General features: G+C 36.3%; 1 protein-coding gene across 1 annotated transcript; it reads left to right on the top strand.

The window, feature by feature from the left end:
• On the top strand, positions 1-27,565 carry LOC113053564 (receptor-type tyrosine-protein phosphatase-like N). The gene is made up of 23 exons (XM_026218687.1): positions 1-467; positions 4,174-4,224; positions 7,319-7,429; positions 8,342-8,435; positions 9,333-9,483; positions 9,560-9,869; positions 10,321-10,446; positions 10,651-10,682; positions 10,931-11,211; positions 13,637-13,723; positions 13,835-13,914; positions 14,000-14,064; positions 20,796-21,005; positions 21,700-21,912; positions 22,283-22,430; positions 23,015-23,088; positions 23,226-23,303; positions 23,495-23,614; positions 23,698-23,864; positions 26,387-26,440; positions 26,538-26,602; positions 26,681-26,754; positions 26,836-27,565. Exons 1-23 carry the CDS (start codon positions 392-394, stop codon positions 26,905-26,907), a joined length of 2,739 nt encoding a protein of 912 aa, XP_026074472.1. The 5' UTR covers positions 1-391; the 3' UTR covers positions 26,908-27,565.
• The last annotated feature ends 19 nt before the right edge of the window (positions 27,566-27,584 follow it).

Raw genomic sequence — 27,584 nt, 5'->3', positions numbered from 1 at the left:
ACAGACAGCAACGCATCCTGCCCACTCTTTCATTTCATAGGTAAACCAGGAGCCAGATGTATAGGCTCTAGCATCTTTCCTTCATTTTGCATGCAAACCTCCTGGTTTCCTTATGACGTAATTGCGGGTCCCCGCCACATCGATGAAGGAAGATCGTGATTCCCGCTCCAGATCCGCACCAGAGATTCAGTACTTTCGTTAATGTCCCTGTGTGTTTATTACTGCCTAAAACGAACGCCTACAGTTAAGTTGTCTTACCTGACGCGTCCATCACTTGTGCTACAAGCGTTTAGCACAAGCCTGCGGCCTCGACCGACAAAATGTGGATTTAAATTCTTGACGGAGGGCGATAAAACGGCGCGTGCTGACTTCGGTCCCGTGGATAGTTAATATGATGGATCCACGAGTATGGAGAGCCCTGTTTTTGATGTCCTTATTCTGCCAGATTGGGTTTGCAGGCAAATACGGTAGGTATTAATGTCGCTAGAAAATAAATTATCAAGAAAATCGATTGAAAGAATGTAATTTTCTTTGTGCACAGACGTGCATTAGTGTGGTTGTTAAGGCCTGTAAATGTGGCCACATATATATACAGTATAACAAATGATTTTATTCGTGGGCAATGTAGTGTATTACGTGAAATATGGGATCACGTTTAACATGGTTTCATATAGATGCGTGCCATTATTTTAAAATCACTTTTTGAGAATATTTGCATATTTTGTTTAATTCGTATTGCCATTGTGGACACGTCTCCCCCTAAACATGCATTAAAAGTGTTATAGACGTAAAATTAAGTGTTTATAGCTTTATCATGCAACTGGTGGGAAAGGACAGACAAGGAAAGAGTCGCTCAGTGAAGAGCATCATTTCAGCACCATGGAGAGGGTCAATTTTCAAATTTGAGTATTTTGAAAGCATTTATCCACTTTATGTTTTATTGGAGGCTATGTATATATCATCGACTATGTTATCTTCCCTTATGCAAGAATTGTATGGTTAACAGAAATACTCTTTACTCTCTTTCCCTGTTCTGACCAATAGGAATAAGTCTTCTCTGTATCCTTAGCGACACGTCAGCGACATTGGATGAGTGACCCATTTGCAAATATTTCTGTAATAGTCTCATCTACTACGTCTTTTACATTTTCTACTTGATCAACAGTCTCTCGATTACACTCTCGCGTTTTTTTTAATGGACGAATGTTTTCGTGAGGTTGTTGGGATTTCATATTTTTCGTGCGTTGTTCATGCACTTGTGTTTACTATTGACATTTATGAATGGTATGAATTTTCAGTAGCTGCCCTTTTGCACAGCCTGGTTAAGGCTGCTCTAAACCGACTCAGATTTTAGTTCTGTGTAAATAAAAAGCAGCGCCATGAAAGCATATATTTGTTTATATTTTGATAATTTAAATTGATAATATTTCTGCAGTCTTGGGAAGCATGACTTTTGAGTCATTTACCATAAGATGTCTTGTCATTTTCAGAGGGCTAATTTTGATGTATTGACTAACAGGGTCTTTTTTAGAGTTCAAGGTTGTTGCTTCTTTATCCTGATACAAATTTACACAGACAAATTGTTTGGATTATTTTGTGCAAATATATTGCTCATAATCTTATTTATATTTGCACCATGTATGTCCGAGACTAAACTCTGATAGTAGTTGGTGTTGTTTATTATGTTGTTTACAAGAATCCCGTGCACTTTAATCATTAATCTGGCGTGAGTCAAGTCATTAGTGATAAGTCATCAGTGGAAAGTGGAAATGAGAGATTGACATCACATTCTATTTCTAAATCAGCAGTTCACAAGTTCCTGGTGGAAAATAGCTGTAAATAATGAGCAAACTTTACACTTCCCATTTTGATCAACGTAAACTGGAGTGTTTCAAAAAATAACTGTTCGTTAGAACTGTGTTCAGTAACCTTCACCTTTCAATATTATAAGAACTTGTTTTGCAGTGCAGCAAACGTTTACATTTTTATTTATTTTAACCCATAATAGGGCTTTTCACACTTGTTATCCATGGATCATTTTAAATCCAGGGGAAACTGAATCATGTTTCACACAGGTTTATCAACAGGCAAAAAGGGCTACTTTTAGTAAGAAGTCCAACATATTAGGAATTTTAACTTTAATTTTAGCATTGCTTCTGTGCCCTATAGCTGTCACGGGTCTGAAGAGATGCGAGATGTGCGGATCCATGTGCAGGCCTTTATTGGTCAGAGACGTGGACATAACAGGCATGGGTCAAACAATGGCAAACAGGTATATAGAGGGCAAGACACAAGAATAATCCTAGGGCAAGCTTGGGTCTTCGATGAGCGAACAATGTCCAGACAGGGTAATCCAAAGGGTAAAGCCAAATATACGAAAACAAGAATCAAAACCAGGTAAACGATCCAAACAAGGCAGGAAACGAGACAACATGGCTAAACAATACTCAACAGTTTGAAGGTGATCTGAGTGAGTGTTATATAGTGAATGTGTGACTGGTTTCAGCTGTGTGTGTAATCAGTGCATTCAGCTGTGTGCGTGTAATCAGTGCAATGGATGATAGGAACTGTAGTCCGGGGTGAAGTGAATTTTTTATGCACAAAATTAATAATTCAAAAGTAGTGTATTGTGCTCTTTTTTCATTTAAAAGTAGGCCTTTTATATGAACAAAAGTGTAATAACATTTGGTTTGCAAATACTTTAAACAAATAAGGTGCTTTTTACAGCAGTGCTCCTTTTACATAGTAGCAGTTAAAATATTTATTGTAGCCTAAATATAGAAAATATTTGATAGTTTGTTATAGAAAAACAAGTTATGCTCAGAGTCCAGAGCCTCGATCATAACATTATAACAGGCCCCTTCTTATTAGAGAACTGCATGATCAGGTAGAGACTCGTTTGTGCAGGATATACTATAGAAGTAGGCCTGTCATTTTATATATATAATATATATAATATTATTATAATATTATTATTTTATTATATTATAATATAATAAATATTTAAATATTTGCGGTGTTACACTGCTTTTCCTGACTGGACTTTTAGGACTTTAAAGGTGGGAATGAAAAAAAAAAATCGAAATGGCTTCTGTCACCATTTGACATGTTTCCCATAAAAACGCAGACGACAGCGGTGTTTTTGTGATCCAAAGCACGCGACAGTTTGTCTGTTGCTAAAGAGGCATGGGACACACTACTAGACTATTTTCAGATCTTAAAAGGTTAGAGACTAGTATTATATTATTATAGCTATAATATCATATTATATAATAATATGGTAGCCTATATGATACCACATTATTGTTATAATTTTAGTATAATATAGTAAAATATTTGAATATTTGCAGTTACCAAGGAATTTTCGGATTTAGCTAAGAATGACAGAAACAATCATGTTTGATATTTACGATATTGGGGATGCTCTGTCTCGATCGGGAGCTGTTAAATGACACCAGGATTGGACAAAAACTCGTTTGCGACAAGCTTTGAAATAAGAAGTTTATAACTACAATAATCTTGGATTAAGCCCACATGTGAAAAACCCTAATCTGGTTTATAATTTAATTAATTTTCACCAAAAACCAAAAGCTCAATGCAGTCTAAACTGTCTAAATCAGTTTTTAGGCCACTTTACTTTATTCTCTCCAGCTTTATCAGCCTGAGTCTTGCACCCGACCCCTGACAGCGGTGCTGTTGGCCAGCCTAGAGAATACACACACACATTCAGGCACACAAACAGACATACACACACCCATATACTTGCTTAAGCATAGCCAGGTCATGCTCACTGGCAGATATGGTTTCTCTTTTTATTTGATCAGCAGAGTTTTTCTCCTCATTCTATCTGCCCACACAGCAGTTCTACACTTTAGGGGAAACTTGCTGCAGTCATAGGCCATCATGGATGAATGATTCTTATCTTGATTCAATATTGTTTATATGCTGTGTCTTCAAGATATAACTATACTACTAGAGTCAGAAAGTCAGAATTTGATGCATTGGTTTATGGCTGAGATGAATGTGTTGGTGAAAGAAAGGTCACTTAGACAGCACTTGAAAAAAGACTATACTAAAGTATATCTCCATTCATAAAAATACTTTGAGGTTTTCATTAGTTTTATTCTGTTTCAACTGTTCCTCTTCTTCCCTCTTTCTGTCTCTTTCATATAGGCTGTTTGTTTGAGAAGAGGCTGTGCTCTAGGGAGCAGTTCTGCTCTGATGGTGAGTATCACAAGAGGGAGACAGTATCATATGGCGTAGATACAGTAAATCTTACATTCAGAACCAAGGAAGTGTACCTATCTTCCGCGTCCTGTCTCTTTATTTCTTGCTCATGATGATCTAATTGTGATTTCCGGATCATCACTTGACACTGCAGCTCTGCTACATCCTGCTAGTGCTACGACGCAACAGGAGACACATGCACAGAGCTGAATAATTTACACTGCAGGAACTTTCGCTTCACTCATATTAGTCAGCATTAACAAAGATAGTGTTGGTGTATACTGGAGGCGGCTGTTTATGTTCTTTATGTCAGTATTTTACATAGACGTCCACATGAAGATACAATGGGTTCCAAAAATCTGGAAATTCTTGTATTTTGCATTATTTTCTAAATTAATATATATTTTTTTCTGTGACACTTTACATTAAGGTTTCATTTGTTAACAATAGTTTACATGAATTAACAATGAAAAATACTTCTTAAGCATTTATTAATCCTAGGTAATGTTAATTTCAGTATGCACTAATGCATCCTTAAAATGAAAAGCTGCATTTGTTAATATTATTTAATGGACATGAGCAAACACTAACTACCAATGAACAGTTGTGTTTTATTAACTAACGATAACAAAAATGAATCAAAACTGTAACAAATACACAATCTTTGTAAAAAAATAAAAATAATAAACTCTCATTGGTAGTTAATAATCCAATAATTAATGTTAAAGAATGGGACCTTAGTGTGAAGTGCTACAATTTTTTTTTTTAACTATTTGAATGAAAAGTAAATTTCAGCTGCACAAACTCCACAAGTTTGTGTAAAACTTGATGTAAAACCAGTATGATTTGAGAATGATCCAAAGAGCAGCTTGTGCTTCCTGAAAGCAAAACACATCTGATCGTCTGTACAAAGATGCCATTGTCAGAAATGTGCTTATTGGAATGATGACTTGAATATAATGCAGAATCTGAAATATTTCATATTCCTCATATACCATCAGATTTTTATTTTTTCTAATTTGAATCCTAAACCTTTTTAATAATTTCCACTATTAAATTTAAAAATAAATAATGTGGTCTCGGACTCTTAAACCCCACTGTATGTAACATTTAGTTAAGTTATCGATGCTGACTAAATATTTATATGTTTATGTATTTTTTCATTAGTGTGTTGGTATGGCCCCATATTGTTTTTGTGTTTGAATGCAGTTACCTAAAAATTCCAAACTGGAATTATTCACATTCCGTCTGTTATTTTGTACTCCTCTCAGGGATTTACCTGTGTATGGTATTTCCACAGCCACAAATCACTAGTATTCTGTCACCTGCTCTTCTCTCTCACCGCCAAGTCCCTCCCACCTCTGCTCCACGTCCCCTTGGTAACGGTGACATCATCAAGCCAATGAAAGCTGGGTGTACACCCCCACAATCACTGATGACTCACTACCCGGTGCTTACGCACTGACTCACGTCTCTGCCGTGCATCCAGATACGCACATATCCGCCCATACACATGCATACCTGCAAATTCAAAAGATTGATGCATTGATGCATTGACGATTAGCTGGGTCTTGGGTTGCTGTACATGGTCAAGTGTCAAAAAAATTATGGAACAGAGGAGTAACCTTTTTTTTTTTTTGTGAAATGCAGTTTGCTTCCAGTCCAGTCCCTTTTTTCTGACACCTCCACACACACACTTTCTGAAAGTCAGGTGTTTGTATTACACTGAATATTTACAGAGACACAGTAATAAAATAGAGAAAGTGGGAAAAAAGGGAATTATTCACCTTTTATATAACGTCCTCTGCTGGTGCTTGTAGTGTTTGATTAAAAAAAAAAAAATTCTCATAATTCTGAGATTATATCTCACAATTCAAAGTTAAATTCTCCGAACTGCGAGAAACAAAGTCTAATTTGTGAGATATACAATCAGAATTCAGACTTTTTTTCTCACTATTCCCAGTTCACATGCCACAATTCTGATTTTATATCTCACACTTAACTCTTGAGTTTATTTATGAATTTATTTGAATCTATTTATATCACAATACAGACTTTTTTCCTCAGAATTTTGAGATGGAATCACACAATTCGTATAATTCTACTAAAAGCAATTTTCTTATACCATGGCAAAAAAGGTTCCATAAGACATAATAAACCTCAGTTAGAATTTTTTTTCAATAAAACAAAAAAAAGGTCATCCCAAAGGCCTTCACTTCATCCCTTAGTCTGTCGTTTTAAAAAAATAGATTCTGACAAAAAAATTATTATTTTTATTATGTAGCTTTTATGTATTTATGTGTCTGTCTATGCTGCTTAACCAATGTATAGTCAGCCATTAAACAAAATAAAAACTTCTGAAAAATATCTGTTATGAATATTATCATGTATATATTATGAGAGGAAGAAAATAATTTTGTGTTGTGTGTGTTACTCCTTTACTGTACATTTTTCTTTTGCTGAAGTCATGGTGTGAGATCAGTTCTCCGGGGTCACTTCTTATGCGATGTAATAATGGACTATGTATTTCCATGCCCCAGGGCAACTGATCCATCTCCCCCATAGTGCTCTCATATCTCCATCTGTACTATAAATAGCTGTGAGTCATGTTCATGAACAGATCTGCTCTGAGATATAGAAAATGGCCAGGGTTTATGTTTAGAGCTCATCTGCGTGAAGGGATCAAGGGCTTTTTTTAAACCACACAACTGGAGGTTTAGTCAGGGATGAGTCAGTGGTATATGTGTGGGATGTGAGTTTATGTGTGGGGTGGGTTGAATATGTTATGGGTGTTTATCAGTCAAGAAACTGACAAATTTTTCACTTATGAGTTACTTTGTTTGCAACATTTTTATTTGCTTCGTAGCCACACCGTATTTATGTATTTAAGATGTTTTATTATTGTAATGTTTATACTGACATCAATAACTTTTTTTTTTACATAATATTCGGGAGATGCATTTCTATCCTTTTGCATCATTTAAATATTATTCATGTATTATTGTATTATATTTTTCTAAAATAGGTTTCCTTACCAGATTTTGTATTCAGCGTTCTAGATATGAATGGTTTGTGTTTGTATGTTTTACAGACAAGCTCTTTGGACAGTGCCAGAGCTCCAGACATGACCAGGTTCAGTACCAGGTCTCTGTTCCTGTTCTTCAGAGACTGCAGGAAGTGCTCAAAGAGTTGATGCGTCAGGGTAAACACACACACACACACACACACACACACACTACACAAGCTTTAGTTTTTTAGTTTTTTGTCATGGTGGGGACTTTCAAATTACCTTCTGTTGTTTTTTATACTGGGCTAATAATATTTTCAAGCATCTACCTCAAAACATAACCACAGATTTATTAAGACAGTATTTAGTATGTTTATTAAGCCATCTTTCTTTCTGGCCAGGAAACACAATGTTTATGTCGATTATTTTTTTTATTTTTTTTTGTGGAGGTTTTGTAGGTTTGCACACACACACATTTGCAGTGGTAATGCTATTACTTTTGTGCTTTTTATTTTTTGAAAATATGAAAAATGGTAACTTTGCTATCCTATAAAGAAATCATTATTTATATACAAAAAAAGTTCATTATGAAAAAGAAAATATTTTTTTTTCCCCCAACATTTTATCTATCAGGATACCGTACATTGCATTGCATTACATTGATTTTATTATGGTACTGACAGCAAAACATTTCCCGCAGTTTTAATATTTAACACTTCATTTATTTTCTGATTCATTATATTACCAGTTTTTGCAATAGAAGTACTGGCATCTGCTATATCTAATGGAGTGTGCAAGGTGTATCAAAAGTGTAATATAGAATAATTTAGTGTAATATCAAATGAAATAATGAAGAAATAGATTATCCATTAGGATTAGGAGAGACTAAAGGCAAACATAAAAAGCACTGCAGACAGGACTGAGAATCTCAAGTTTCAGACTTGTTTTCGAGAAGAAGTACACTCACAATGCAAGCTGATTCACTCCTGAAAAAAAGACTTTGGCAAGTCATGTACTGTAGAAGTACTACTATATGTTTAATACTGGTTGACATGTCCATACTTACATTGTTTGTGCTGATGTGTTTATTTTTGTGCTTGTGAACAGGATTCTCTTGGCAACATGAAATCACCCAACACATCATTGCAAAGGAGCTGAGCCGTATTCCTCACACACGCACACAAAAGGTCCAGAATGTACAGTGAGTACCAGGAACAAACAATGCTTTTAGTTTGAACTAAGGAATATATCATTCATATTGTTTCAAATTTGTATGACTTTAATTCCTTAGTGGAATTTTTTCTGTGCAGTTCTGTTACATTTAATGGACTCAAAAGCACCATAAAAGCATCATGAAAGTGCACGATGTTCTAAGTTTGTTGAATTCATATAATAGCTTTTTGAATTTTAAATTGTTCTCTTCAATTAACTGTTAATGGATGGGCGGATCAGTCCGATTCTTTAATACATTTTTTTAGACTGTTGAAAACTTTATCAATTCATTTGATTCAACATAATGTTTCATTCATGAATCAGGACTTCCCTCTGGAATTTTCGAAGCAGAGTTAGCATGGATGTCAAGATTTTCTTTTTAAAAAAGGCATTTTTTCCTTTATTTGTATATGTTAATAGACACTTGATAGAAAGCAAAGTGTGAGAGAGTCAGAAGGTACCACAACATCAACTCCAATGGATATTAATATTTTCAATGCATACAGACTTACTACAGAAGATTGTTGTGTTTCTCACATGAAGCTATTTTATGGCTTTTGAACACTTTTTATGCTTCATAGACTTGTGTGTTCTACTTATGTAAACGATCTATAATACTTTTATGATGCCTGAATGGTCTATAGTATTTATATGAATGAAAAAAATATTTCTTCAGAATTTCTCCATTTTGTGGTACTCAAGAAAAAGTAAGTCAGAAAGGTTTGAAACAGCATGAGGATGAGAAAGCAATTTTTTTTTTATTCTTCAATCATTCCTTTGAGTGTGCGTTATTGCTGCTGGAAAACTTGATTTCAGAGTTCTCTCATACCTCAAATGTTTGATCTCTTTTATTAGATTGAGTGTAATTTACTGAATGTTTTTTTAGGCCGCCACAGCCTGCAGCTAAAAAGGTCTATTCCAGCTCTAATTCTGAACCCGGTACAGCTCAGAGCTACATGGATTACATGGTCCTAGACCCTCACCAGTCCTCTCTCCGGATGCAAGCCCTTCCAATGGACCCATACTCATACCTACAAGTAAGGCTCCTTTATTTTTCGAAAGTAGCATAGAAATTCAAACAGATTTATCTTATCTTTTTATATTCATTTACAGGAGGACATGACCCATTCTCTCCATCCTCACACCAGCATGGGATACCAGCGACCTCGCTCTCGAGCTGGTGTCCAGCAAAGAGACAGAGACCGTCAGCTCCTGGAAGATGCTGTCTCTCTCTACCTCTCCTCCTCACAACCCTCTTTCCGCCACAGGGGGGCAGCAGCCCTCCCTGCCGCCCCATACTATGAAGATCTAGATTTCCCTTTGGAATATGGAGAGGACTACACCCTACAGGAACAGCCCAGCTCAGCCCAGCGCAACAACAAGAAAATCCCTCAAGACTACAGCTCTCTTGCTGGATTTGATTGTGAGTACCTTTTTTGGGACTCTTCAAGTGTTGTGCCCTTAAGAGGATGTAATAATACACAAACCAACTCTGCATGTTTTCCCATTCGCTTTTGAATGGATTAAAATGATATTATGGAGCTGTTTGTTGTATCTCACTTGAACAGATGTGTGTTATAAAGTTGTTGGCTTTCAGATTTAGAGAGCAAATATAATAAGATAAATTTTTGCAGAACTCAGGGTTAGGATTCCTGTGCCTAAAATAGTATATTGTAAAACCAAAATCATGTTTTAAATCCTAAAAAATCTTTAAACTTGTAAAATATGTACTTTGAATCCAAGTAGCTTCGGATAAATAAACGTGTTAATTTAGCATTTTATTAAGTGTGAATATGCATTTTATTTTTCAACTGTAAGTGACGGTTGTGCTGATGTTTTTATTTCATTTTTGCATGTTAATATTTGTATTATAGATGATACACTGGCACAGCTGGCCACCCTGTTAAAGAGTTTTGGGGTGGACCCACGGGACCTGAGCCCTCAGCAGATAAAAAGACTTACTCTAGTGTTACAGCTGCTAAAAAACATGGAGAATGTAGGTATGGAGTGACATCACAACACACAAATGTACTTATGTCATGCATTCAGACATATGCATTATCACACTGCTTGAATCATATAATTACATTTTATCAACTGCATTAGGTGTTATGCATCCCTCAGTATTTATTTTAATATCATTAAGATTATTTGTGGGACAAAAGCACTGTGTGATGTTTTTTTCTTATCTTTGTGTTCCTCAGATCAATCCCCAGGGACAGTCACGGTAAAAGAGGTAGACACAGATTTGCAGTCTTCATTATTCACCTTAGTGTTTAAAGAAAGTAACACTTTTAATGCATAGTTGAGTGAGTCAGTGAGAACACTGCCACTTGTCAGACAGCATTATAAATGAGTAAAAGGAGTTATTAATTTGCTGTATATTGCATTTTCAGGTAAAAATAAAAAAAAACTTAATTATTAGTTCTATGTTGTGCTTTTTTTTTTTTTTTACACACAATGCTTTTGTGTTTTCCTCAACAGACAATTGTAGAAGGTAGTGATAAAGTGACAGAAAAAGGAGCGAAACCCCCCTTACCTGTTTCAGCTCTGCCTTCAACCCCAACATACCAGCTGGCCCCTACTCAGCCCCCATCCACACCAGCCCCTGCCACTGTGCCTAAGGAAGACAGTGGGGACACTGTGGGGCCCACCATGTCAGCAAAAGACCTGGATTTAAAAGAGAAAATCACCAACATCCTGAAAACCGCTAAGGATGGGACAAACACCAGAGAGGAATATGGCTACATTGTCACTAATCAGAGGTAGGAACTCCTAAAACTTTATAGGGTTTTTATGCTGTACAGTTCATTCACCTGAAATTTACTGTGTTGGAGTTATAGATGGCAGATGCCTGATCATTTTAGACAGGGGCGTAGCCATCTTTTCAGAAGTGAGGGGGACATATATATATATATAACATTTCTGTATAGCCTACCAAACAACAGTTTTTGAACTGTAAGATATTTTGTTTTTAAAGAAGTCTCTTCTGTTCACCATGCCTGCGTTTATTTGATCCAAAGTACAGCAAAAACAGTAATATTGTGAAATATTTTTATATTTAAAATAACTTTTTTTCCCTATTTGAATATTAAAATGTAATTCATTCATGTGATCAAAGCTGTATTTTCAGCATCATTACTCCAGTCTTCTGTGTCACATCCTTCAGAAATCATTCTAATATGCTGATAGGCTGATTATCAATATTTAAAACATTTTTTTTTCACGTTTTTTTTTCAGTATTCTTTGATGAATATAATGATCCAAAGATCAGCATTTATTTGAAATAAAAAGCTTTTGCAACATAATGCACTATATCATTCAAAGGCTTAGAGTCAATATCATTTTTGTTTTTTGGAAAATAAATTACAGAAATGAACACTTATATTTAGCAAGGACTCTTTTGTGGGTTCGAGTCTCAGGCCAGCAACACCACTGCTCCCCGGGCACCGCTGCTCTGGGTGTGTGTTCACTGCTCTGTGTGTGTGCACTTTGGATGGGTTAAATGAAGAGCATGAATTCTGAGTATGGGTTAGTATACTTGGCTGTACGTTACTTCACTTCACTTTGAATTGATCAAAAGTGACGATAAAGCAATCATTTTCAAAAGACTTTTATTTCAAAATAAATGCTGTTCTTCTGAACTTTCTATTGATCAAACTTTCTATTTAAACATTATCATAATGTGTTTCTTTTTCTTCTTTTTTTTCTTATTTTTGAGAAGCAAATCGGAATATCGGAATTATTTCTGAAGGATCGTGTGACTGGAGTAATGATACTAAAATTTCAGCTTTGAAATCTCAATAAATTACATTTTGAAATATATCCAAATAGAAAACAGTTAATTAAAATAGGTTAGTGAAAATATTTCACAATTTTTCTGTTTTGCTTTACTTTGTATCAAATAAATGCAGGCTTGGTGAACAGAATAGACTTATTAAAAAAATATTAACAAGCTTACTGTTCAAAAACTGTTGACTGGTAGTGGATACTATAGGCAACTTTAATTTTTTACAAATTTCTAGCTTTTAAATGGCTTAGAAATCTATAACTGCTGGACAATAACAAATAATAATGATTTGTTTATATACTACAAACTATTTTTTTATCACATAATAAGGCAGAATAGTTTCTATTCTATAATAAATGCTATGTCAATTGGTACTGCATTGTTCATACTTTATTTATCACCTGCTGGAGATTACTTGAAAAAACATATATTGTTGCAATCGTATGTTTAATGTTTAATGTTTAACGTTTAACGTTTTTATACAGCGATAGCTGGACGCTTTTGCCCATATTAGGATCTTCCTGAAATGACTTTCTGCAGCGCCCTCCGGCTTAGAGTATAAATGAAATGCATACTGCAGGGGTGTTTGCGCTCTATGATGTCAAACTCGCTGTATTCTGGGTCCGAGTAATCATATGCAGACTATCCCGTCTCTTTAAGTTTAAATCTATATTTATTCACACCAGCTCTTGAAAACCTCTATGAGAAAACTTGACCGAAAAAGTGCGGGGGACGAATTTCCATGATATTAAAAGTCGGGGGGACACGTCCCCCGCATCCCCCACATAATCTACGCCCCTGATTTTAGACACAGTCATCCATGCCCAAGTTTTTGTTTTTGTTTTACACTAAAATTATTATTGTCTCAGAGTGCAGTAAAATTACAGATTTCTTTTGAGTTTTTATTTTCTGCTTCAGAGATTGTCATTAAAATGCATATTTGTAGTTAATTTAAAATTTCTTTTAATGCTTATTTCTAAAATATTTCATCAGCAAATTGCTATAAAATTATTTATATTATGTAAAGAAATGAATGTAATAATGACTGGAAATGGCAAGAAAAAAAGTTTTTATAAAAATGAACAACAGGGTTTATCTGGGAAATATATAATATGACTACATGAAATCTAATCTACATACCTATTTAATTTTTAAATTGGGAATAGTTTGCTCCAATTTCTTCTTTTTTATATTATAGAATTTCCCAAAATTTTAAAAGACTCATTTAAGATCAGTTTTCCTCTTTGAGACCTTTGAAAATATAGTCTGGTGTGTATTTCTGATGATTTCCTGATGTATTTGTGTTAATATAGCGTGATGTTCCTTGAAATTAATTAAATGTATTTGTGCTGAATGCTCATAATAAAACAAACGTATGTCTTCTTGTGTTTTCCCTCCAGTCCTTTAGGTCTTTATGATGGGGTGAAACTCTTAGAGACACTGGCAGAGAGAATCCATCTCTCCACGAGCAGTTTCATCAACATTAGGTAAAGTGTGTGTGTGTGTGTGTGTGTGCATTGCTGGATGGAGAGACTGATAGATCAGTGAATAAAAGAGAAGGCGATCTATCGGCCACTTGTCTTTGCTCATGTCTGCAGCGTGGTGGGCTCGGCCCTGACGTTCAGGATCCGACAGAACCCTCTTAATCTCAGCGCAGAGGATGTGGCCAATAAAGCCGGTTGGTGACAAGCCTTCTCATTTGGACCATTATTTTTGATGAAAAGGAAAATAATTCACCAGCGTTCATGGTCTTTACATTGCAGTAGCTGAAAAGAATTTCCTTGAGGGTGAGACAGGACTGAAAATCATCCAGACTGGAGTGGGAGAGGTATGCTTAGCCCATTTTTTTATGTCTTCCAACCAACCCGCAAAACCCACACGTTCACTGTGATCAGCAGGTCTATAGATTAACGATTATGGGACTGGTTGGTATAATGAGCTACTCTCTCTTGTCAGTCAGCAACAGAATTGGCCACACAGGTCACTATTCTCTGCGTAACCACCCTCATCAACCAAACAGGGAACGTTCTCATTGAAATTCATAGATTCTACAGTTCTGTCCTGTATTTATTATGTACAGATCACGTACCAAGATATAATTCTGGGTTCTCGTGAATCACTTTGGCGTTTAATACTGAACCAAACAAGGAGGGCATTTGAAATGAACTGTTTTAGAAATCGTCACTGTTCAACTCGAAACTGTACCGGTCCATCGTCTAAAATCCTCCTGCGTTTTTTCCCACTGTGCCTCATTTCTCTCGCTCACTCATTCTTTCTCTTCTTGTCCCCAGCCATTCTCCCCTCTGCCATTCTTTTGGCCCTTCTCTTTTTGTTACCTCTGCCTTTGACCCCTCCCCATCCCTTTCTCCCTCGCTCCCCCACTTTCTTGGGTGGCTTTTGTGCTCGGTGCGTATTGAGGCGTTCTGCTCTCCCTCGCTCGCTCCCCTTTCACTTTGTACAGCTGTTGCAGACTCTTGAATGCAGAATAATGTCTTTTGTTGCATCCGGCTGCTCATATTTTTAATTATTCTTTCTTGTCCTATTGTGGGCTGTGACACTTTCTTTGCTCTAAAGTGCACGGTGTATGAGCAAGTGAGTGTGTGTGTGCTCTCTGTTTCCTTTATTTTATAATTTTCTCTCTCTGCCTCAGTAATGAGACCTGCTTGCACCTGACTGTTTTTTTTTTCCCCCACCTTTTATTGGGATTAATGCTTAGGCTGTTTTGTCTTTCCGTGCTTCGTTCTCTCTCTGTGAGTCTCTTTCTTTACTTCTTTAATGAATCCCACAGTGACATACACAGCAATGCCATTTCAGCACTCCCACTGAGATTGCACTGGAATCTTTTATCAAAAGGATAATTCAGCCAAAAATTGAAATTCTGTCATCGTTTACTCACCCTAAGATATTTTTAGAATGTTGGTAACCAAACAGTTGCTGGTCCCCATTGGCTTCCATAGTATTTTTTTCTTTCCATACTATGGAGGTAAATGGAGACCAGCAACTGTTTGGTTACCAACATTCTTCAAAATATCTTCTTTTGTGTTTAACAGAAGAACGAAATTTAAACAGTTTTGGAACTAAATGAGTGTGTGTTAAATGATGACCAATTTTTAGTTTGGGATGAACTATTCATTTAATTGAGAAAATGTTTTCAGATGTATCCTAGGACTTTTATATTTAGGGGATGGCACATCCTGATAATCCTTTTGTGCTTAAAATATAATACATTTGGTTTAAAAGCATATTTATCAATCGTGTCAATTTAAACACTTTGGCAGGATGCATTACCCATATTGTCCTCAGCTTGTGCGATCTCATATATCTTTGTGTTGTACGGTTGTTCCAGATGTGAGGGCTCAGTGTTTGTGTCCTTGCCAAACCATATTACTTACAAACCCCTTTTTGGGCCCATGGCACTTTCCTTACACTCCATTCGTTCCTGTTGCTTTCGGCCCGTTTGTTCCCTTCTCTCTTTCTCTCTCACGGATGACCTATCCGGGGCATCATTACCACCCCCCACCCCAGCATTTCACCATCAGCAACATGTGGAGCTGTCGCTACGGCAACGACGTTTGATGTGACAAGTGGCGGCATTGGTTGAATGGGGCTGAGAGGCAGCGAGGCCTTCATACGAGTCGGACACAGCTCTCAGGGAGGCACATTCTCTCTTTCCCCTCCCTTTTTTTGTCCTTCCCATTTATTTTCATTCATTTACCTTTTCGCTCCGGCACTACACGTATGCCACTCTTTTCCCTCCATTTTGGTTTCTCAGCTCTGAAATGTTAACCGCTGGCTTAGAAGCGCTTGTTTGATGCTTGCTTAAATCGTCCGATCGTGGATGCTTGGAGTTTGAGGAGGCTTGATAATGTGAGACTGAAGACAGTCCTGCTTGAGATGTTGTGGCGCGTGTGATGTTAAGAGGTCTGAGAGTCTGGAGAGCACACGAGATGTGTGCCGGTGAGTTCTGTTACATTCTAGATCTACTGATGCTGTAGGCCTTTATGTAGCGTTTAAATTCTGAGATGTGTATTTATTTGGATTTTTTTCTGATGGTTGTGCTTGACATTGAGATATATTTTCCTTAAAAACCATATCGAAAACTGTGCATACCTATCGCTTTAATAATTTAGCAAATACTGATGCCATTAGTCATGTTTCCTGATTTATCAGATTTAATTTAAGCTACTTTGAACATTTCTATATGTATATTTCAGAAAAAAACCCTTTCCTGGGAAGAAAAAGAAATGTAGAAACTATTGCATTTAATTTGCTTTGTAAAATACATAATTTTAAAATTATCACTGCTAAAAAAAGTCTTAACTTCTTTTTTTTTTTTTCTGTTGCACACCCATACACTCCTTGAAATACCGTATCAGTTAAAAGCTATGACAAATAATGCTGTATTTTAAGTGTAAGTCTGTTTTGTATAGATTATATAGTAGGCTTTATCTGTTCTATAAATCTATGAAAAACAAATGCACATTGATTACTCAAACTTCTATTTTCTAGTTACCAAACAACACTACTAAACTTAAACACTAGTTTAAACTTATAAGGAGGTATTACATTATTCTCCAGTTTTCAACTGAATTGTCTACATATGTAAACTATAAATAAACTATTTGATACAAATATTTACTATTAAACTCAAAATACTTTTTTTTTAGCTTCTGTGTCAACAAATCTTACAATAATAACAGAACAAAAAATATGTGTCTATTACTATTTAGTAGTATTTAGACAAATGATGCTAAGATTTAGAATCATTAGAAATGAAAACTAAAATAACAATTAACCAAATGCATTTGATCTCAGTTTACATATTTGGTGTTATTCAGCTTGGCATACTCACGAATGTGTGCACAATGCCATGTGCTGGATCCGTAAGGTATATTTGCGTTTGATTAAACATTTTTGTTAAATGCTGTTTATAAGAATTGTGCTCTATCTTGAATAGTGATGTCAGGTGGACCGGTTGCTGTGGTAACAGGGCAGAGCAGACTCGATAAGTGAGATGATGTAATCCGTTTGTAGTCATTGCAGGTGCACCTAAGTTCATACTATTTCTCTTGGTTTCGTGGACTAATTAGATATTATTGTAAAAAAGTTTTATTGCATAAAATGTTATCAACACAATCTGCTAAAACCACAAACTTACTGACTGGAATTAACTGGATGTTCATTTTTCTTGTTACCTTGAAATACATTTCATTGCTTAGCCCTATAGTTTTTGATGATTTTCTTTTAATAATTTTCTAGTTTCCATCTAGAGTAGGGTTGAAAAAGAACATGCTATTTCAAATATTGATATATATTTATATATATATATATATATATATAAACAGGTGGTTGGAATGTATTGAAAGATGGAAGAGAAATAAAAATCATCCATTACAAACAAACTCTCTAAAGGTTTTTTTTTCTCTAGAGGATACTGGATGAAAACCGCAGACCTTCTGCTGTGCAATATAAAAGCAGTGAGACGACGGCGGTGATGTGAATTCTGACGAGTCATAGTCTGAACGCCTCTATCAGATAACAGCAGAGTCCTGCTGAATTGTGAAATCAATTCACAGCGAGTGAATGGAGCAGAATAGACATAATGGGACAGACGGAGTGATGAAATCTCAGATCACCGAGAGCCCTAGGAGATAGTCGGTGCTCCATTTCTAACTTGGACGTCTCGGCCATGCCTGAATTGCCTATTGTGATTCAGAGTACGAAGCTCTTGGTGATCTTTGCCCTTGGGATCTTCCAAAACAAACAAGCACACAAACAGCCATACGTGTGTGTTTGTGTGTGTGTGTATCTCCTTTTTTTTGTGGCTGAGGTCAAAGGGCTCGGTAGATGTCAGCAGGGTCATGGGGAACGGCAGAGGGGTCCTGGGACCCTGAATCTTATTTTCCCGCTTCTCAAGGAACAGATGTTTGAATTATGCTTCCTCAGCCAACAGCTTATTGTGATTCAAATGCACATTAGTATTCGTAGTGACATGTCCGTATATGGAGAATTTGTGCTGAACTGTGTGTTATGCTTTCTTTACGTATGTCATGAGGTTATTCCTCACATCTCACCCTCTCCGGACCCCTTTTCCCCCTCCTGCGCAGAGTTTTACTCTCTCGTTCCCTGTAACCATGCTTTCTCTCCTTGCGATCAGTTGCCTTCTCTCCCGCTTTCTCTCTGCCTCCTCATTTCTCCGCCTGCCCCTCTCAGACCTTGGGGGGCCTTTGTCCTCTTGTCCTAAACCAGCTCATTTTTCCTGCCTGCTCCTGTGCTCCATTCTAAAAGCCTGTCAGTCTTCCTTTCGGGGCCTCTCTGCGGTAGCAGGTGAGGCGCCCCGCACCCTTTATCTCCTCCCCCATTGTCCTTCCATCCAGTCGCGCACTCTTGCTTCAACACCACCACCCCCTCCCGCCTTCCACCTCCTTCAGTCTTTCCTCCAGAACATTCTTCTAGCTTTTCAGGAGAAAAGGCCGAATTTGAGTGGGAACAAGAGGGGCAGAATGAAACGTGTGAGGGACGAAGAAGGAGAAAGAGAGGGAGAGTGGGTTTGAGGAGGACAGGGAGCGAGGGGGGGAAATGGTTGATGAATTTCGAGAAAGGACAGAAAAGAAGGGAAAGCGTCCTGACCTCTTTGTGGTCAGACTTAAGTGCTTATTCACTCAATCTTTTTCTTTTGCTAGCTCAGCTCTAACGGCTGTCTGTGCGCTGAAGAGCCCGTTGAGATGGTGGTGAGGTGTCAGCCTAAAGGTCTGTTCCACTTTCTCTGAAAAAGCAGTGGGTGCCTGTGTGAAAATTATAACCAGTGTAAGGACAGGTTTTTAAAAGTCGTTGTTGCATTCTTTCCTGTTTTATTTCACATGGCAAGAATTTTTTTTATTTTTGGTTTGCAACTTTATACCTCAAGGAATAATTAGTTTTTTGAATATTTTTGTGGAAAAAATAAATATCAATGGATGTCATTTATATATATATATATATATATATATATATATATATATATATATATATATATATATATAAAAAGGGGGTTTCAAAAGATCGTATTCAGTCAATCTGCAATTCTTTAAAAAAACTCTTAAAATGGTTATTTCATTAAAATCATTACAATATTATTAAATATTCAGGATTGTGCACTAAATTAAAATAATTCTTTAATCAGCTTTGGTTGATGTGAGATCCGTATAGTTATCATCAAAATATTATTAAGTATTAAGCATTATGCACTAAATTTACAATGTTTCTTTGACCAGCTTTGTTTGATAAGAGAGGTATATAATTTAATAATGAAATAATTAAATTGAAATAAATCAATTAAAAGTTCCTGATCTTTTTGTCATAATCCCCTATACTTTTTATAGAATTATTTTCATGCCAAATATTAATTGATATTCTGGACATGAAAATGCAGTTATTAATGACATAAATAAAACGTATATTCATATGAGCAATCAGACCTGTATGATTATATATTTTTAATGATTTTGAAGTCCTACAGAAGCTGAAGTTTATTTTATAATAAAATAAACTGCAGTTTATGTAGGACTTCAAGATAATAAGTATATATATATATAGTATAAAATTATATGTATGTATATGTGTAAAATTAGTAAATGTGGTTTATTGTAGGACAGAGGATATTCTCTTTTATTTTAATAATCGTGGAAAAATATTTAGCAGCATCTTATACTTGTCTTTAACACATAAAGATACCAAAATATTAACACCCAAAGGTAACAATTAGATTGCATATGGATTAAAAAGATGTGCCAATTAGTATGACATACTAAGGTGGTTTCTGTAGATAACACCACGTATTATTAAGTATAATAATGCAGGTGTATTGACAATAGCATGTTTCCTCTGCTCTCCTCTCATTTCCTTTGCTCATTGTGATGGCCATGGATTACATTGAGCATTCTGTTGTTGCCATGGTAGAGCTACGGCCTGTTCTCCCCTGCTGAGGCTCCCAGACACCATGGCAACACCAACAGACAGGAGTTGGAGACACGGGGGCAGAGGGCTGGGACGGCGCATGCATGACATCAACAATCATTGCATCCATTCGTTTTCTTGTTCTCTCGTTGTGCTGTAAGTACAGAGAGAGAGAGAGAGATGGAATAAACTAAATGAGAGTGTGTAAGAGATCCCCTCAGAGTGATTGACACTGCATTGTGTGGGGGATTTCCTTAAGTGTATACTTGCTGGTAATTATTCAGCGGGGCGGGCGGGTCAGTGACTTTGTCTAATTATTTCAGGGTGGCACGTGGCTGTGCGTGTGTGTCTGGGTTGCCAGGGTAATTAGTAGTCGATGATGACATCCAACTTGTTTACACACACAGAGAGAAAGACAAAAGAGGGACAAGAGAGTGTAGGGAAGACACTGTCTTGTGCCAGAGAGACCACACAAACGCTGCACTTTCCTTATTTGGTTGTGCAATGAAAGCGATCTCCGAAATTTGTTTAATTTTAATTTCTTAGTGTTGCATTGTCCTTTTTGTATAATGTTGTCTCACATTACTTATATATCTCTTTTTCTGTTTCTCTCCTTTATTTTAGAGGAGCGAGGGGCGTGGCTTGCCCCAGGCCACACGGATAGGGGAGGGTTCGCGTGGGGTCATCCTGACAATGGTGGCCATGGCATGTGTGGGTACGGTGTTGCTAGTCGCCCTGGTGATTGCCTGTCTCCGGCACCACACCCATCAGTTAGCCTCTGGCAAATTGGGACTGGGACCAGAAGCCGGCGTGGAAACCCACTTTGATTACCAGGTGCAATGTTAAACAAACACAAAAACCCAGAAAGAAAAAGATACAGAGCGACATTAAGAAATTTACTATATCACCCCAAAAAAAGGAAAAATGTAATCAGTACAAAAACATACATAGAATGATGCTAAAAGAATAAAAAATTTCAAAACCACATTACACAGAAAGGAAAGAAAACAATATAATGGCACATATATTGCATTATGAATAAAATATCATCAGCCTTTTGGGAACCTGGAATGTCTTTGGGGTCTTTTGCTTGCAACATTGTGAAATATTATTACAATTTCAAACAACTGTTTTTTATTTTAATATATTTAAAAATTTACTTTAACCCTTTGATGGAAAAGATGACTTTTCAGCATATATATGTATATTTATATGTATATATATATACACACATATATTTCTCTCTAAGTTTTTGATGAATAGAAAGTTCAAAAGAACAGCATTTATTTGATGTAGAAATCTTTTGTAACATTATAAATGTCTTTATTGTCACTTTTGATCAGTTTAATCAATCCTTATCAGGTGTAACTGGCATATAATCAGCACTGTAATTGCATTTAAATTCATATGACATGAGTTTTAGTGATATTGGTAACCGTACATTCACAGTGATGATCAGTGATCTGAGAATGTCATTTGAAACGTTAATGCTCAGTCAGTGATGAGCAGGTTTCTCTGCGTCTCTCAGGAGCTGTGTCGCCAGCACATGGCAGCCAAGTCATCGTTCACCCGTCCGGAGCCAGGCGGTCGACGGGGGACCGACACATCTCGAGTCAGCAGTGTGTCGTCTCAGTTCAGCGATGGACCGCAGCACAGTCCCAGCTCTCACAGCAGCACACCGTCCTGGAGCGAAGAACCTGCACAGTCCAACATGGACATCTCCACCGGACACATGATACTGGTACACACACACAAATAATAATTCAGACTTTACTTTGCTAGTGTGTGTAATATGCCGCATCTTTATATGCGCTATAAAAAGTGAGAATCATACTCTAATTAACTGAAATTATTGTACTGTTCAGCACATATCAGTAAATACATTGCAGAACCTGCTTGCACAAACCAAGTCTATGCCCAGAGCTAGCAAAGAAGAACTATTAGAGTTTTATTGTCTTATTTTACTTATATTAGTAAATTCTGAGAATTAAGTTGTGTCCTGAATCTGGAGTCTTTTTTATCATGTCAAGTTGTTTATTAATTACATAGAAGCAAATTAGGCATTTCATGAGCAGTCAGTGGAATGCTTCAGGTCCATTTCTGTTGTTCAGGCATATATGGAGGATCATCTGAAGAATAAAGACCGACTGCGGAAAGAGTGGGAGGCTCTGTGTTCGTACCAGGCTGAGCCGAGCTCTGTCTCTATCGCCCAGTCTGAAAGCAACATGGAGAAGAACCGCTTTCCCGACTTTGTGCCCTGTAAGAGCAATGTGCCTTTTTTACACAAAAAAAAAAAAAAAACATTCATTTCAGTGATCTCATCCATATACACTACAGTAAGAAATTAATCACTTTTATTCAGCAAGGACATTTTATATTGCATTTTGAAACATTTATGTTACAAGATTTCTACTTCACTTTCTGTTTTAATAAGAAAAACAATAAGCAGAGCAACATTTGTCGACATTGCGAATACTAAGAATTGTTTCTAGAGCAGAAAATCTGCATACTAGAATGATTTCTGAAGGATCATGTGACAGAAGTCTGCAGTATTAATGCTGAAAATTCAGCTTTGCATCATAGGAATAAATTACATTTGAAATATTTTGAAATAAAAAACTATTATTTAAAAATGTAATCATATTTTACAATACAACTGTTTTTAGTGCATTTTTTAGCAAATAAATGCAGCCATACAGTCAATTTTTTTTTTTTTTTTTTTCAAAAACATTGCAAAATCTTATTGACCCAGACTTTTGAAATGTTTTGTACACTGGTAGATGCAAATCATGGTATACCAAACTTTAAATTTTTAGTATGTTTAATTACATGTTTTGTTTTAGATGACCATTCAAGAGTGAAACTAAAGGCAGAGGTCAACCCCTCAAAAGAGGACTACATAAATGCCAGCACTATAGTAAGAAACGTTAATCTTCATTCCACTACAAAATAAAGTCCTGGCTGCTAGCACTAATATGTATGCTAGATAATAAAATATTAGTATTTTTGTCTATAAAAAATATAGATTTTAACATTTATTATCGTCATCCATAGATTGATCATGATCCACGTTTACCTGCTTATATTGCAACTCAAGGACCTTTACCGCACACTATTGCTGATTTCTGGCAGGTAAGGTGCAAATGTTGAGAGTAATGATTACATTTTAAGATTAAGTTTTAACTAATAAAATATTTATATATATATATATATATATATATATATATATATATATATATATATATTTCAATCAATTTAGAATATATATATATAATCTATATATCCTAAATAAGTGATTCTTTGTGTATTGGTGCATGTGTTAGATGGTATGGGAGAACGGCTGTACTGTAATAGTGATGATGACCGCTCTAGTGGAGGATGGTGAGAAACAATGTGAACGTTACTGGCCTGATGAAGGATCATCTTTATACAACATCTATGAGGTGACAAACATTCGGTTTCATTGCCCTAGAAGTCCCTTGTGTTTAGTTTTGTAGTTTTCATCCATTGTTCTTGTATGTCTCAGGTGAATCTGGTATCTGAACACATCTGGTGTAAAGACTTCCTGGTTCGTAGTTTCTACCTGAAGAATGTTCAGACTCAAGAGACGCGCACTCTGACCCAGTTTCATCTGCTGAGCTGGCCTGCACAAGGCATCCCCTCCTCGACACGCCCCCTGCTGGACTTCCGCAGGTACTGCCACCTCACACCTGCAACTAGCATTCTGATTGGACTACAAACAGATTACACACACATCAGGTAGTGGCACCTCAAAAAATTCAGATGAGGTAATCATTTGACTATACCAGAAATAGCAAAACAAATTTACTAAAAGATAATTTAAATAATTTTCAAGGAATACTGTCCAATAGCAGCCCCGCTGGATATAGTTTCAGAGGGAGGCAGCATCTTTTTTTGCCTCCTTTGTAATCAGTATGTTCTCATAGAGAACATAATGCCGAATTTATGTGACATTATGTTCACAACCGGTCATAAAATTGGTAAAACTGGTGGATAACTACAGAATAAAAATTTATATTGAAAACAAAATTAACATAAAATTAAGATATTTTCCCAAAATATGTATACAGCGTTTTTCTAAAAATGCACCAACACAATTAATAGATATTAAATGTAATTGTTTAAATTTATATCAATATATCAATTGTTGTTGATAAAAACATACAAAATGTTTCTTGTTGATAGTGTAAGATAAAAAGTGTTTAAATGTATAACAAATCCAAGTAATGAGTAAATATAATATTTACAGTTTTTCTCAATTGCTTTGGCTCAGTTCTCAAATGATTTTTTTATTTCCCAAAACATTAAGTTCAGATCTCTGAACAATTAGCTTCTTTTTCACATCAGATTGGAATTTCTTATTGATTTGAGCAAATTGCAAATGCTTTGGCACATGTGTGCAAAGAGTACATACAACTGTCTGCAGTTTGGACAACAAATAATTGCATATGGCTTGTTGATCAAAACTGATGACTCAATTCTCACTTGCACTGTCAAACACTTCAGAACTTCTCAGACATTTTTTATTGTGTAAGCCATCACATTCAAAACGATCTATTCAATTATCATAATTAGTATACATGAATGTATATTCTAAAATATATCTGACATTGACATTATTTGTAATGTCTGCTAAATTGGCACATGACCTCTAATTGCATTCGCAATCTAATTGCAAATGAATCAACCATTTAATCATTTACGTAACCAATCAACTTTGGGAGTATATATATATATATATATATATATATATATGTAGATTGCCCACAGCACAATCACTGCTGTAGAAGTTTTTGAGAATGGAGGACATTCACAACCCTGAACTGCAGCAACATTCTCGTGGAAGAGCAATTGGAAGGCGTGTAAGAATACGTGATGGTGGTAGAGGAAGAAATAATCGAGGAAGAGGTGGAAATAGAAGAGTCAGAGTTATTTTTTCCCATGAATGTTATTTGTTGTTTGTGTATTTGTGGTAATACACAAATATGAAATGTAAAGTGTAATCTTGTTACTCTTGTCAGTTACTTTACATGTACAGTAAATACACTTGTATTGTGTATATACACATGAAGTACAAAAATAAACACTGTAAAAATACAAATGTTCATAGACTTCTTTTTTTTTTTTTCATGCTATTGAATTTTCTCAAAAAAATATGAGATTTTTGTTTAAACCCTTAATTTTCATGGTTGACTGTGGTGGTGAAAAAACATTTTGACCTGTGTGGGTCACACAATGACAAAAATGCTTTAGATTTTGGTGGCCTTGGCCAAATTATTGACACAATAACTAGGTTTTGAAGCATGAATTAAATGTTTTGGGTGAGAACTACATTTTGCAGACATGTTATAAAGTTTTGAAGTTCCTGCAAACAGTTGTGACATTTGCACTCACAGTTTAGAGAATGTTAAGACTGTTTCGAAAAATGTGCCAAAGCAATTGAGAAAAACTGTAATAGCATATTTAACAATATTCAAAACACACACACACACACACACAAAAATTGTTTCTTCTTGATATTTGTATGGTAAAGGGTGTTCCACACTGACTCGGAAACTAAACAAATGATCAAACTTATCATTATTTAAACTATCAAATAAACTTAAAAAAAAAAAAAAAAAAATGACACTAACATACATACACACAAGTGTCTCATTGCAAATACTTTTCCTCACCCTAAAATGAGGATCTGCTTTACACTTGGGATTCTCTAAATATCTGTGGATGTTTTCTTTACCTTAAAGTCTAGTCCTTCCATGTCCCTCTCCCTTGAATGCATTTGCACTTTGGACCGTCTCCATTTGTGCTTGAAATGGGCCCTGTTTTACCCCCTGCCCTTCTCTCTTCCTCCTCCTCCCACCGTCACTCTCTCTGTCTCAGATGGAGATCGGTAGGTCCCTGGACGTAGCACATCTCCCAGTGTCATTTTTGTGATTTGCAGCTAGTAGTCTGGGTCCAGTTGCATAGTCACAAAAATGATCATTGGTAGGTGTGAGTGCAGCAGGAGCGAGGCTTAACGGATGCTCCATCTCTTCTCTCCCCCTTCCCTCCCCAGCCTCACGCGTCGCTCAGTTCCTCTTTGTCAACAGAAGAATAAATTGTAGGGTTGGACATATTGACTATTATGGTCATTTTTTACATGCTCAGCTTTTAATTTTCTTTTTCTCTTCTATGCTCCCTTTGTCTTTTTTTAGAAAAGTAAACAAATGCTACAGAGGACGCTCTTGCCCAATCATTGTGCACTGCAGGTAAACGGCTACAGTGCATCTCAGGCTCACTGTGTGGGCATTTTATATAACTGTTTTTGAAAATGAATGATTTAAATGGGTTTCCTGTTTCACACAGCGATGGAACAGGCAGAACCGGCACCTACATTCTTATTGACATGGTACTTAACCGCATGGCGAAAGGTAAGCACCTCGTTCTTCTATCTAGCCATTTGATTTCATGTACGTGCCCCATGCTCATAGGTTGTTTGTCTGTTTCAGGCGTGAAGGAGATTGACATTGCTGCCACACTAGAGCATATTCGTGACCAGAGACCTAGTATGGTACGCACTAAGGTATGTACAAAGTGCTTTCCCATGATTTCAGCATGTGATTGTGAGAGTAAATGCATGCACTAAACTTGATTGTTTCTTCAGGACCAGTTTGAGTTCGCATTGACAGCTGTGGCAGAAGAAGTGAATGCCATTCTGAAAGCCCTTCCTCAGTGAGCCACATCCCACTGTGTTACTATTACATCTTTTCACTTACTCTAACCACTTTTTATGCACCTCACTCATTTTCACAAGTCAGATATGAATTGTGTCACTCTTTAAAAGACTGAAAGCTTTCCATGTGCTGGAAACGCTTTGCAGGGGCCAAATTCTTCATAGTTTCAGGGAAAAATGGTGGTGTTAAGAAATATTTGTGTTCCACACAAGCATCAAATTTGCCCTATTTCCTGAAACTGACAGTATAATGTTGTCTTTTTTTAATAAATATACATATATTGTTTGATGTTGAAAAATGCAGGTTTTGTTCTTAAAATGCTTTCTTTACCATGGCCAAAAATGTAGAAACTATACAAAAGAACCCAGCATGTCTCATGCAGTCAAACATGAGATCATATATGCACAGTCATGTCTGAACTGAATTCATTGGAATGTGCCTGAAAGGCACCTGTAACATCTTCTGGTTCCTGTCATTCAGTGCTTTCCCATCTTTAACGTCTAGTGCAGTCTTTATGTCATGTGATCACTGTAAATAACTCACAGAGAGCTCTGTTTGTTTATTCCTGTTGCAAATGTGTAGAAAAATATAAAAGAGAGAAATATATATGACTATAATTTTTAAATGGTTCTGAATTAAATGTGAATCTGTGTAGCAGCACTGCTTGATGTGTGTGGCT

The sequence above is a fragment of the Carassius auratus genome, chromosome 34, assembly GCF_003368295.1.
Source record: "Carassius auratus strain Wakin chromosome 34, ASM336829v1, whole genome shotgun sequence".
NCBI classification, from domain to species: domain Eukaryota; kingdom Metazoa; phylum Chordata; class Actinopteri; order Cypriniformes; family Cyprinidae; genus Carassius; species Carassius auratus.
Note: the sequence above shows the minus strand (reverse complement) of the source record. Positions and strands in the feature narration are given on the sequence as shown.

Excerpts from the sequence above, each read along its gene's own strand:
- LOC113053564 (XM_026218687.1), top strand. The coding sequence starts at position 392 with ATGATGGATCCACGAGTATGGAGAGCCCTGTTTTTGATGTCCTTATTC. Across the intron at positions 468-4,173 it reads TGGGTTTGCAGGCAAATACG|GCTGTTTGTTTGAGAAGAGG; the intron begins GTAGGTATTAAT and ends TCTTTCATATAG. Across the intron at positions 26,603-26,680 it reads ACTTAACCGCATGGCGAAAG|GCGTGAAGGAGATTGACATT; the intron begins GTAAGCACCTCG and ends TGTCTGTTTCAG.